We start from the raw sequence: 13,718 nt of genomic DNA on the forward strand, positions 1-13,718 counted from the left end.
CATATCTTTCTTATGGAAATCAGCTCATTAAGCGAGGAGCTGTTCAGAATCATATCCTAGCCCCTAATCTCTTTTACCTTATATCGTATCTGATGTGACTTTGAAGGATTCCTATGGGTTTGGAATAACTGGGAGCTTTTCTTGACTCTAGACCCTGAATTTAATGGTTTTAAAGAATTATGTTCACAAGAGGTGCCCGTGCTTTAGGCACACCTATAAAAGGAGAGGTGCTTGCCATTGACTAGCAAGACAGTTCACACCTCAGTTAAAACAATGCCTTAAAGGAGCTAAGAAAGCTTAGTAGTCCTATCACATTAACAGTTACATTTTCCTGGAACCTTGATGGATGCACTGACACAGAAAATCACCATATAATTGCTCAGTTGCTTAGACTGGATTGAAGATGGGATGCATCAATAGTCTTGTAGGCTTCACTTATGAGCCATATTGCACAGTAGTAAAGCTATAGAGAATATTTAATTTGCTGCAGAGTTTTCTTTTTCCCTGCTGGGAGCTGATTGATACATTTTCTGTTCTAATTCTATTCTGTTAATACCAAATATTTATCAGTCTCACTGGTGGTGGGGGAAAAAAAACATCTTAGAGTAATGGAGGATCATTAAAAGCTATTTTTCTTTTTTTAATAAAATGTATGTCTAAACAAGCATTGCCATGAGAGATCTTAAAGAGCAGCCTATGATTTAAAGGTGTCTTCTATTACTATCAGTTAGACACTAAAGAATGAGGAGAACAAGAGGAAAAGGAAGAAGACCGTTCATCTTAACTGCATTCCTACTGCAGAAAGAGATTTCTTTTCTGTTTATCATCTGAACTCCTGATAAGGGTCACTGTATTGTGGTGATACCATTATACCCTCATGTAGTTTCACAGAAGTCGTAATGTTACAGAATGAGAGGACGATTAGACAGTGTTTTTCTTTTAGTAAAATAAACTAATAATAATAAAAGTCAACTGATAATCAATACATGAAGGCCAGATCCCACACTGCATTTAGTCCTTACTCAGTCAAAACTCCCTTTGAAGGTTGCAGGAGTTTTGACTGATTAAGGATAGTAAAATGTGACCCAGAGATGAAACCACTGTTCACATCCGGGACACACAGGGAATTTATTTACTGACAGAAGGATAACATTTGCATTGGGCCAGATCCTAGCCCTAGAAGCATTGGTGGGGCTTAACACGAAGCAGCTCTGTGGCATGGCAGGCTCCACAGCCAGAGATGGGTTAGAGATTTGGGGGGCCCTGGGTCAGAGCAAGTGGGGGCCCCTCTCCACCCCCTTCCTCCTCCGCCAGTGCTCCTACCAGGGAAATGGGGTAGGGGCATGGGGGCTTGCCCCCCCACAAACTCCTGGTGGGAAGCTGGGTCAGGGTTCAGGGGCTTCCCCTATTGCCCAGCTGGAGCACCGGGAGGACAGGAGGAATGGTGCAAGCAGCCATCAAAGTCATCCACCACCACCGCAGGAGTTGCTGCCAGCCCAGCTTCTATATACAGTGTGACAAGTGGGCCTTTTGGAGGTCACGCAGGGGAAGCAGTCAGCATGCACCAGGCCTCCCTGACATTTCAATGGGAGAGGAGGGGGATTAAAACTGGGCAAATAATTGATTTTTCTGGCTCATTGGCAGCTCTGAAACATTGAAAAACAATTTTGGTTTGAATCAAACCAAAATAAAAATTCTGAAAAATTTTGGCAAATTGAAAATGTCAAGAGATGTTTCATTTTGTATCAAACAGAACATTTCATTTGACCCAAAATAAAATGTATTGTTTCCTTTCCAGATGCTTTCAAAAATAATAGCAAAGGAAATGAACGGCTAGATTCACAAATGTGGGAATGAGGGGAAGGGAAAGAGCTGGTGCTGCCTATCTTATAACCTTTATCCCAGTGATTAGGGTGCTTACACAGGATGTGGGAGACCCAGGTTCATTCTCCCCCTCTGCCGGATGTAAAAAAGAGATTTGAACGCAGCTCTCCAACATTGCAGGAGTGTAACCCTAGCCACTGGACTGTAGCGTATGCTTCCGTGGGGCTGTTTCAGTCTCTCCTATTGAAGCTGTTCTATTGGTTAGGGCACTTTTCTGCAGTGTGGGAGACCCAAGTTCAAATCCCTTCTCCACATCAGGTACGGTGGGGCAATTGGATTCAGTTGAATGCCTTAAACACTGGCTAAAAGTTATTAGGTTGGTGGCACCACCTTCTCTCTGTCCATTTTGTGAATCGCACCAAATCCCAAATCATTGTTTTGGCCAAAAGCATTTGGCAAATTTGTTTCAAAATCAGGAATACTTTCAGGCTGGTCCAAACTGCATATTTCGGCAAATAAACCATTCAACTGAAAATTTTCATCCAGCTCTAAGGGGAATGGATCCTCCTCAGCTACCCAGCTGGCATCAATTGGAATGACAAATGGGATGAACAGTCCAAAGCCAGTCTCCAGACTGACAGCTCCAACATGAAGTAAAGGTGGAGGCCCACTAGCTTGAAGTCCCTCTGATCATGGCAAACAGAGGGTGTCAGCAGTGTAAGAAATATCTCAGTGAGTTGCCACTCCTACCCATAGCTCCCTGCTATAGATTAAAGAGTGGGAGATGCTAGATGTTGTATCACCATCATAGAAGGCATGGGCCCTGTCCAGATGAGCTAACGTTCTATCCCACCTCCCGCTGGACCTGCATAAGGAGTGGGCTGCATTAGTTCCTGCACCCTCTGCAGCTCCATGGAATCCATGTAAGGCAGTTTGGTGGAGATGGAGCTCCTATGCAAAAGTTCCCAGTTACTGTGCAATCCTGCTGGGAGCCGGTGTGTTCGCTGCCCTACCCTTTTCTGTGCCATGTTATTCATCCTCCCTGCCAGATGGCCCAATGTACAGCTGGTTTACAAGGGCTTATGAGTTTTCAATGGGAGTTTGAGTAAAGACTGAAGAATTTGGCTTCAATGGTGTAAACCACATCCTTGGGGTTATATGTAAGACTGAAAATAGGAGATATTTGCAATGTGAAAACTATACAGTGATTCTGGATTACAATATGAGAGTGTATGTTATTGTATAATAGGGAAATGTTGATAGCTACATTTATACAATCATGCTATATTACTCTGTATACATTTAAAAAACAAACTGTGCATTAAACTAGTCCTCCAGTGATATTCTTTCCCAGTATATTTTTGTATATATCAAATTTAATTGGTGGCACAGGCACTGTCCCCAGTGTTCAGATTCATTACAAGCTATGAAGATAATCTTAAAACCTCTGGGTGTCAGAAATGCTTGAGTAGTTTTGATCTGTGGCCTTGTGCTCTTCAGGCTTCTGGCTTTATGTCTCTTCTAAATAATTCCTAAGCCTTTATATGTGTCTATATATATTCTACAGTGCAGTGTTATCTCCATGAAAGCTAAACTGATATCAGACTAATATATATATTTTTTTAATTCTTTGGTTACACTGATCTCTAGTGGCAAGTTCCTGAAAACACCTAAGAAGGCAGCAAAAAATCCATAGTGAATTCAGTTTGTATTGGATTCAGAATTTTAGCAGATGACATTCCCCCCCTAAAGATTAAGCTACTTTTATTTCTATAATACGCTGTTTTTAATCAAATGTACAGCAAAGGAGAAATTATATGTGCAATATCCATTTAAGCATTGGGCAGTACAGGCAAATTACTGCATATTAACACCATGGTTTTACTTTAGAATAAGGAAACAAAACAAAAGAAGTTTTATAGTGATTCTAAACTGCACTTAAACATATTCATGTAATGTCACCTGGCATGCAGATACCTGTGTTTTTAACAACTGTGCTTTCATTCTAGCAAACAGTGTCTCAGTAATCTGGTGATTTATCTACAATGCAACAATAAACGTAAGTAAGTGTTTCATAAGAAACTTCCACTTCAAAAATAAAATTGTTAGGTCCATAAACTTCATGTATATTGTTTGAAAGATTTTGGCAGTGAAATATAAACTGTATTTTCATATAAACCATGAAGCAGGAACATTTACTATGTTCAGTTGTTTGCATACAACGGGTGCAAACAAAAAGAAGATATCCACCACCCCCTCCTCCCACCCTCCCACCCTCCTGAACTTTAGGGAAGATCAGATCCTGTTCCAGACTGGAACTTTGCATCTTGGGCACATCTTGAAATACGGCATAAATTAATTTCAGATCTCCCCTCCCCTTTCAAATTTCAGCTTGTGGAAAACGACTCATAACTCAGGAGATCAGTGCAAGGATTGTAGGTGGAAGTGATGCCAAAGAAGGAGCTTGGCCTTGGGTAGTCTCACTGTTTTTTAATGAAAAACCTATATGTGGAGCTTCCCTCATCAGTGATGAATGGCTAGTCTCAGCAGCGCACTGTGTATATGGGTAATGTTTACTTTCTCCTTAAGTTAATACATATACCATGTTGGCACTCCCAAATGTTCATGTATAATGATGGAAAGATGCTCATTCATAAAGCTGGGTTACGGAATGGCCCTGACCTGTCAATCAGATACGCATGGGGCAACACTGCTAGCCACATAGGGTATGTCTACACTGTGATAAAAGACCTGCGGCATTGGTCTGCTCACTTGGACTCACAGGGCTCAGGCTGCGGGGCTATAAAATTTCAATGTAGGCATTCAGCCTTGGGCTGTAGCACGAACTCTGAGACCCCGCAAGGGGAGAAGGTCTCAGAGCCTAGGCTCCAGCCCAAGCCTGAAAGTCTGCACTGAAATTTTTAGACCCTCAACCTGGACCCTGCTGACATGGGCTCTGTGACTTGGTACCGCAGGTTTTTTATTGCAATGTAAACAAACCCATAAAGTCCCACTGAAGTCAATAGGAACCACATATTCACAGGGATCTCCCCTTATGTATCCTATGAAAGAGAATAGATGTGGTTGCCTTTGATAGCAGGGAACGGAACTCATTGACCAGGAGGTACGTCCAATCCTATATTGTAATGTTCTGATGGATCTGACTACGGAATCAGGGCTTACATTTATGGTTTTAATAATATTCTGTTATTGTTGCCTCAGTAAAATGACTTTTTCATGCTAGAATAATGTTGTTTTGCCAAATTAATTGTTTATTTTCAAAGTTGAAAAAGAATTATTCAGTGGTCTGAAGGCCCATCAGATAAATGATTCAGATTAGGTATTTGAAAATCATACCCAATAACAAAACTGTTCAAATGGAGAATAGCCAGAGTCAACAGAAAGTATGAGGAAAAATTAATGTAGGGGACTTGAGACAGTTCTGTAGGATTTTTCAAACACGTAATCTCTCTTTCTCTCTCTCCCATCCCCCAATGTATAATATTGTGGTGAAAACTCATATACAGCAGGGACCCAGTTTTATAAAAATGACATGACCACTGAAGTCTGCACCAGACTAGGGAAAATCCTGAAATTAGTGATAGGTATAGTTAACAACCCAGCTCATCATTTAATTATTATGTACTGAATTATTCATTCACCTAATAAGAGATGGAGTCCAGCTCACAGCTCCTGGAGTTTTTAGTAGCCCCACATTTCAATGACTCCAGTAAGGAGTCACTGAAATCAAGAGACACTTTTTTGAAAATGGAAGGTAGTATACATTAAATATATGATACCTCATCAAGCATTTGCAGTTTATCCGTAATTAGTTGGGTGTCTTCATTACTCACTCAGAGCTTTCCCAATGGTGTGAGAGTAAAGAATGACATCTTATCTCATAAAGGTAAATTTAGTATTGCCTGTGTAATTATGACTCTCTGCCATACACTATGAGAGACTGATCAAGATTTACACTACTCTATACAATTGGAATGAATCTCAATTTGTCTGAATAGATGTGTTAATCAACTCAAGTAGTCTCTATGGTGCACTACCCAGAATGTGAGGAGATGAGGTATATTTTAAAATATTTCCTACAATATGTCACCATGATGTCTACAATTAAAGTGCTGTAGGGAGGACCAAGAATAGGAAAACATAGTGTTTAAAAAATCATGGAAGAGCTATCACTATTGTAAGTAACTAAATTCCATTTATTTATGTCTGAATATTGGTGACATGGCAGAATTTACTGAAGCCTTCTCTATCTATTGCTACCTATGAGCACTTAGCAGATGATTTCCCAATAATCTGCTACACATCATCTATTCATCTCCTCAGTTATCATACCCTTTTACAATGACTTGCCACCATTCCTTTTGTGATAACTGTCTCAAAGTTATTTCCATCTCTGTGCCTGATGTGACCAAAGTACATAAGTTTGTGCCGGTTGATTTCTGACAACAGAGTCTGCTTCTCTCCAGCAATGTTCCGAACATAAACATTCCTCATCTTTTCCATCCAGGAGATATGCAAAAGTCTTTGCCAGCACCACATTTCAAAGGCTTCAGTTTTCTTCTTCTCAGAAGCCTTAATTTCCCACAATTCACATCCGTAGGTTGCTATTGAGAAAATTAAGTTTTTCACCAGTTGAAACTTTGTACGTTTTAAGATTCTATGGGTTTTTTTCCGAATTTTTGTTACGGGGTCATTGCAGAGCAAACCATCCCTACATTTCTTCCAATTTCTTTAGAACAGCCTCCTTGGTTGGATATTTATGATCCCAGATAACTGAAATCATTTACTATCTCTACATCTTGAGCATTAATTGAGGTGTTTGCTTGCATCTTGTTTTTGTTAATCGTGTAGATGTACATGAATTTTATTTTCACCATATTCAGAGAGAGTCTGTATTCATCACTGTGTTTTTACAGATACCAATATTTGTTGCATTTCAATCACAATAGAGAACTGAAGGAAATCTGGGTGCTCAGCTTCCACCAGCTCATAAGTATTTATATTGTTTGTAAATCAGTTCATTCAGTGGACATTTGATGATTCAAAACAACTTCAGCTATAAAGCAGGTCTCTAACTAAAGTACATCCTTTACAGCTTAACAATAAATACAGATTGTAGAAGAACAAACTTGTCATATTTCTTTTTTCATTTAAATGCTGTGTTTCTATTATGTTCAGATAGTCTTAACTTCTGATTTTCTAGATTTTTTCTTCAGCTGTAGGTTAAAAAAAAAATTAAAAATCAGATTTCTAATGGTATGTCTACTCTGCAATCAGGTACGATTGCAGCATGTCTAGACATACCTGAGCTAACTTTGATCTAGCTAGCCTGAGTAACAATAGCCGTGAAGGTGTGACAGCATGGGACTAGTCTTGTCCACCCTGAACCCTGGACACATACACTGTCCATGCTACAGTGGTTTCACTGCTATTGTAACTTGAGCTAGCTTTGAGCTAGCTAAATTAAAGCTAGTTTTGGTATGTCTATATGTGATGCAATCACACCTCCCAGTTGCAGTGTAGACATACCCTCAGTCTACCATCCCCAAGGTATTTCATGCTCATAATTTTCTATCTGAGGGATGATTATTAATTGCATGGGAATTTTTAATTTCAGCTGTTTAAAGGGTCATAATAATTAATGATTCTTCAATAATTGTACTATTGTCCAAGCATCTCGGTATAAATGTATTATTGGCTTAATACCAAAAATGAACTGATGATTCTGTGATACTAAACTTTAGGCCACTAGTGCTGTCAGAAAACCAGAGGCAATTTCAAATGATACTATGCTATTCCACTTAATCTGAAAAAATATACCAAGTGTGCGTATGTAAAATAATATATATTCTTGAGGGGATTAAAGATTAATACAAATTATACATGGCAAATTGTTCAAGTCCTTCATTTGATCATAAATAATTGTGAATATTCATTGCAATCTCTAGGAGGAATTTAATACCATCTCAGTGGAAAGGAGTGCTCGGCTTGCATACCACTTTGAATCTCACATATCCTCAGACAGTAATTCGAAAGATCGATCAAATTGTCATAAATCCTCATTATAACAAGCGCACAAAAAATAATGACATTGCTATGATGCATCTTCAATTCAAAGTGAATTATACAGGTAGGATTGTTGATCTTCTCTTATACATTTATTTACTCTGTATGAATTAATTTGAGCTAGCTCCAAGTGGACTAGTCAACCTGACTTTACTCAGTAATGACAGGTTTATGGGATACTTGGACTTGTCCTTATAAATTAGATATAACCTTGGGAAAACCAATCCTGCACTTGTTGGACATTTTGCCTGAGCAAGGAAGAGAGGGTTTGGATCAATGTGCATTTTGGTAACTGACATCACAAAAACCAGAATACTGGAATCAAGCTGAAAATAATTATTTCTCTTTCACAGATTACATACAGCCTATTTGCTTACCAGAAGCAAGTCAACAGTTTTTGCCAGGAATTAATTGCTCTGTTGCTGGCTGGGGTAGAACTACAAATCAAGGTGAGTCACCACACTTTTAAAAATACCACACAAAATAAGGAAGAAAACTTTGTTTGCTGTCAGAGATGTATTTTTTACTTTACATTTTAAAGACTTCAAGTGATGGGAAATCTACCACATCGCTTGGGAAGTTGTTCCAATGGCTAATTTCCCTCCCTGTTAACAAAGTATGTCTTATTTCCAGTTTGATTTCCATTATCATGTTTCTGATTGTGTGCACACAATAGAAATCAATGTGAACTGCCTGTACATATTTGTGGGCGGGATTTGTATGTAATAGTAATATCTGCCTCTTAAATAGCATCTTTCATCAGTATTTCTCAAAGCGGTTTACAAAGGAAGTGTTATAATAATTTTACAAGTGGGGAAACTGAGTCACAGAGTGGTGAGATGACTTGCACAATATCACCCAGCAGTTGAGTGGCAAAGCCACAGCTAGAATGAAGGTATCCTGAGTACCAGTCCAGTGCTCTCTTTATTCAGCCACCTTCTGTGACATTAAAGATCTCGAAAAAGGTCATATACTGTGACTGATTTTTTTGCCATTCACTATAATGGAGTACTCTTCATATGGAAAAAAATGTCCATCATTTCCTTGTTTTTGTAGATTTAAGGCTGAAATCCTGCTTTTCACTTCATTCCATCTTGCTAAAGCAACAGAGGATGCAGAGAGAGATAAAATTCAGATCCAGATTTTGAACATCCCTGCCTTCAGGAGCATTCGGGTGCAAGAAGTTGGTTCCAGTCCTTCTCTAGAGGAAGGCCATTTTCATAAAATCGGATTGTTCAGTTTGGATGAGCACCAGGCAGTTCATATGCCATACCACAAGCTCGTCAGAAGTGGGGGAAAGAAAAGGGGACTTTTCTGCTGTTGAGAAACTTCAGCGAAGGAGGGCTGTTTATCTAAATTTTTTTAAATTAAAAAAATATTTAGGCTCATTTTAGACAAAAGGCTGAAATTTAGGCCCAGTGTGAACATTTCTGGGGTTGTTGCCTGTTCTTAACGAAGATCCCATATTGTCATGGCTGGGTTGTGGGCAGCCAGACCTAGTAGCCAGAGCCAGAGCCACTAGACAGGAATCAGGGTCAGAAGACAAACTGGAGGTCAGAACCATGAATCACATGACAGGAAATCGAGCAGGAGGGCACATAGTCCAGAACAGGGTGGAGCCCAGCTGTTTCCTGTGCCTGTTGCTGGACCAGCAGGCCAATCAGCTGCTCTGGGATGCCACCAAAAGTACTGCAAGGGCAGAGCTTCAAACTGGGGCTGGGCTTCTTGGATCCCAGGTAAGCAAGCCTTAGCAGGCTGCCAGATGGAGGGCTGGAATATGGCTGTTCCTATAAACCAGGGATCATAGAATCATAGAATATCAGGGTTGGAAGGGGCCTCAGGAGGTCATCTAGTCCAACCCCCTGCTCAAAGCAGGACCGATCCCCAATTAAATCATCCCAGCCAGGACTTTGTCAAGCCTGACCTTAAAAACTTCTAAGGCAGGAGATTCCACCACCTCCCTAGGTAACACATTCCAGTGTTTCACCAGCCTCCTAGTGAAAATTTTTTTCCTAATATCCAACCTAAATCTCCCCCACTGCAACTTGAGACCATTACTCCTTGTTCTGTCATCTGCTACCACTGAGAACAGTCTAGAGCCATCCTATTTGGAACCCCCTTTCAGGTAGTTGAAAGCAGCTATCAAATCCCCCCTCATTCTTCTCTTCCGTAGACTAAACATCCCCAGTTCCCTCAGCCTCTCCTCATAACTCATGTGTTCCAGTCCCCTAATCATTTTTGTTGCCCTCTGCTGGACTCTTTCCAATTTTTCCACATCCTTCTTGTAGTGTGGGGCCCAAAACTGGACACAGTACTCCATATGAGGCCTCACCAGTATCGAATAGAGGGGAACGATCACGTCCCTTGATCTGCTGGCAATGCCCCTACTTATACATCCCAAAATGCCATTGGCCTTCTTGGCAACAAGGGCACACTGTTGACTCACATCCGGCTTCTCGTCCACTGTAACCCCTTGGTCCGTTTCTGCAGAATCCACTGTAACCCCTAGGTCAAGGCCAATGGGGCTGCAGGAAGTGGCGGCAAGGACATCCCTCGGCCCACACCGCTTCCCGCAGCCCCCATTGGCCTAGGATGGCAAACTGCGGCCAGTGGGAGCCGCGATCGGCCAAACCTGCGGTTGTGGCAGGTAAACAAACTGGCCCGGCCCACCAGGGGTCTTACCCTGGCGGACTGTGTGCCAAAGGTTGCCAGTCCTTGCTATAAACCTTGGAAACCCAGGTTTATGACTTGTGGGCCATGACACATACATGCTGCCATGCCCAATTCAACCACATCAATGACAGAGAATTCTCACGTACATGTTTTCAGTGGCAAACATTTTAAAATGTCCCAAATGATTATTTTAAAATTTAAAATTTGCCAAAATTTCAGCCTGCAACCAATTTTTATGTTCCTTACATAACCCACCCAAAATAAAAATTGCCATTTAAAAATGAACACACCCTGAAATGTATTTATACTGTACTTCATAATAAAGCAGATTTCCACTTTTCAGAGATTGTTATTGCAGATGGAGCCAAATTCTGTCCTAAGACAAAGGAGGTAGCACAGGGGAATCTGATGGCAGAATGTGGCTCATAGGATATTATTATTACTGGTAAGGATGCATGCAGAGGAAAGAATGCAGCTTGACTGTTAGAGCCTAGGCTGAATTTCCAGAGCTGAGAATTTACATTTTCATTTGTAAATCAATCCTATTGATCTGGTGTCACAGAGCAATAAACATGGAACAACTCTGCCATTTTTGCTGACCTACTTTCAGAGTACAATTGCGCCATAAAACTGTGGTTAATAATTAATAACATACATTAGTGTAAGGGGTTCAAATGACCAACTGAAAATCATACAATGTACTCAAAGAATCTGGATAGTCGAAGCCACATTTTTAATTAATCCTTAGATCCATGCATCATAATATTCATTTATTTTAGTGGTCTTCATTAAGTTATTTGAAAAACAAAATTTAGTGGTGATCCCTATTATAAAAGCTCAGGGTGTCATTCACTACTGTTTACTCAAGAATAACTCCAATGACTGAGGAGTAAGGGGGGCCTAGTGCACAACACACTGGACTGAGACTCAGGAGATGGGTATTCAAATCCTAGCTCAGCCTTATTTCAATTTGTGACCTTGGGCAAGTCACATAATATACCCTGCCTCAGTTCCCCGTCTGTAAAATAGAGTTAATAAATTCTACCTCACAGAGGATAAAATCTATTAATGATAGTGAGCCAGGGCCTTTTAAGTTCCTAGATACATTTTAATGAGGTATAAACTGAAGTAATGACATGGCAACCCAGGCCCTCGATAGTGCTGTGTAATTAAAGTGAAATTTTTGAATCACTAAGAATAATGGCTGTTGTTTATGCTATGCATTTTGATCAGTTTGGTTGTGTATACTCTCTATTTTGATCAGGTTCCACTGCAAACATATTGCAAGAAGCAGAGGTCCCTCTTATAACAAATGAGAAATGCCAACAACAGATGCCAGAATATAATATTACAGAGAATATGATGTGTGTAGGCTATGATGAAGGAGGAATAGATTCCTGTCAGGTAAGTAAAAACAACCCATTTGCATTGCTAATATTATATTCCTTCTAATTACTGAACAGCTCACTGGTTGGTCCTCTGATCATTAAAAACTAGCCACTCGCTGTCAGAATATAATTTCTACTCAGAGCCTTACATATTTCATACTGTAACAAGATACATGCTTCAAAGATTACAAGCTCATATATTTTAAGTTCCGAAGGAACCATTCTGATATTAAAAAACCCCACTACAGAGCGATATGGGGTGTTGGAAGTGCCACATGTTGAACTTCACACAGTTTCTGGTCAGCAATCTCCTCAAGAGGAAGAGATGTTTGTGGGTGAAAATGTGAGGTGTGAAGCTTAAATACCAAGCTGATACAAGCCTAAGAAAGACTTTAGCTGGATGGATGGAGAGCAGCAAGGGGGCATTACCTTCAAGCATTTAGACCCCATAGATCCTCAAGAAATGGAAGCTCCAACAACTTGCAGGGGCTGCCCTTCTCTGTGACAAGACAACAGTGTTAGAATCATGAATCGTAGAATATCAGGGTTGGAAGGGACCTCAGGAGGTCATCTAGTCCAACCCCCTGCTCAAAGCAGGACCAATCCCCAACTAAATTGCTCTCTTATGATCTTCCTGCCCTCTAGCAGCATAGCTTCCTAAGGAGCCATTGTCCACCCCAGCTCAGCCTACAATGCACTCCCTCTCTATGGGAAGGCAGGCAGCACTGAATTCTGTGTCTAGCTTCCACTTAGTTCTGCTTGAACTCTTAGTTCTAGCGGCATGAACTCTGTTTTTGCTGACAGTTTTCATCACATTCTAATGGGAGCATGCTACGTAATGTGGTTCTCACTGGATCTACACTGTGCTGCTTCTGGCTTGTGCCCCATAACTGCAAGACTAGACCAAATGAAGTTGCCTTTAGGGAGTTACAGCAGACTCCCAGAAAAAAGGAGGTCATACTGCTTTGGCTCCACTCCACATTCCTTAAGCTTGTGTGGCTTTCCCTACCTGTTTTGCTTTTATTTGTTTCCCCTAATGCCACACTGAAGAGGGAAGAGCGGGGCCTTAATACTATACAGAGTGCAACAAATCAGTGTTGTAAACAATAACCAAAGAACCATGAATTAGGAAGGATAGAGCAAGTGCAGACAGCCTGTAGCCTTCTGCAGCTCCTCTTCAGCCTTTGAGAGAGAGATTTTATTCCCCCAGACCTTTTTCAGAAGTCCCCGGTGCAAACCCCACTTATACAGGATTTGTGCAGGGTAAGAGAATATAACCTAAAGTTGATAAGTAAAACAATTAATGCAAAGGGTTCTACTATGCTTCATGGTTGATACAGTTCATGACTAACAGGTGTCTAAGAGCTTAAGATCACACATTATGTTAAAAAATTTAGTAAACAGTGTTCTCTTTTGAGTATTTCTCCATGTGGATCCCCTTCTGGGCACATCAGGAGTATGTGCACCAAAACTGGGATACACACATGCAAAACAGATTGAAGATCCAAAGTTACTTTAAGATCAAGAGCAGTTCTTTTTTTAACTTTTGAATTTCAATATTGCAGGGAGATTCAGGAGGGCCCCTGATGAGTCAAGACAATAACAGGTGGCTTTTGGCAGGTGTGACATCCTTTGGCTATCAATGTGCATTGCCCCAGCGTCCTGGAGTGTACGTTCGAGTCACACAATTTGTGGACTGGATAAAACAATTCATACGTTAGCTTGATTTTAAAAAACAAAAATAGA

At 40.5% G+C, this 13,718-nt stretch overlaps 1 protein-coding gene across 1 annotated transcript in view; it reads left to right on the forward strand.

Moving 5' to 3' along the window:
- TMPRSS15 (transmembrane serine protease 15) overlaps positions 1–13,718 on the forward strand; it is a gene marked incomplete at its 5' end in the record, with an annotated part of 87,318 nt that extends 73,600 nt beyond the window's left edge. Inside the window, 6 exons of the mRNA XM_084625767.1 lie at positions 3,834–3,883; positions 4,216–4,390; positions 7,794–7,975; positions 8,265–8,360; positions 11,849–11,988; positions 13,538–13,718. Coding sequence (XP_084481893.1) covers positions 3,834–3,883; positions 4,216–4,390; positions 7,794–7,975; positions 8,265–8,360; positions 11,849–11,988; positions 13,538–13,693 — 799 coding nt within the window. The 3' untranslated portion in view covers positions 13,694–13,718. The remainder of the gene's footprint in view (positions 1–3,833; positions 3,884–4,215; positions 4,391–7,793; positions 7,976–8,264; positions 8,361–11,848; positions 11,989–13,537) is intronic.

Source organism: Lepidochelys olivacea, assembly GCF_965140295.1.
Source record: "Lepidochelys olivacea isolate rLepOli2 genome assembly, chromosome: 1".
Taxonomy (NCBI): domain Eukaryota; kingdom Metazoa; phylum Chordata; order Testudines; family Cheloniidae; genus Lepidochelys; species Lepidochelys olivacea.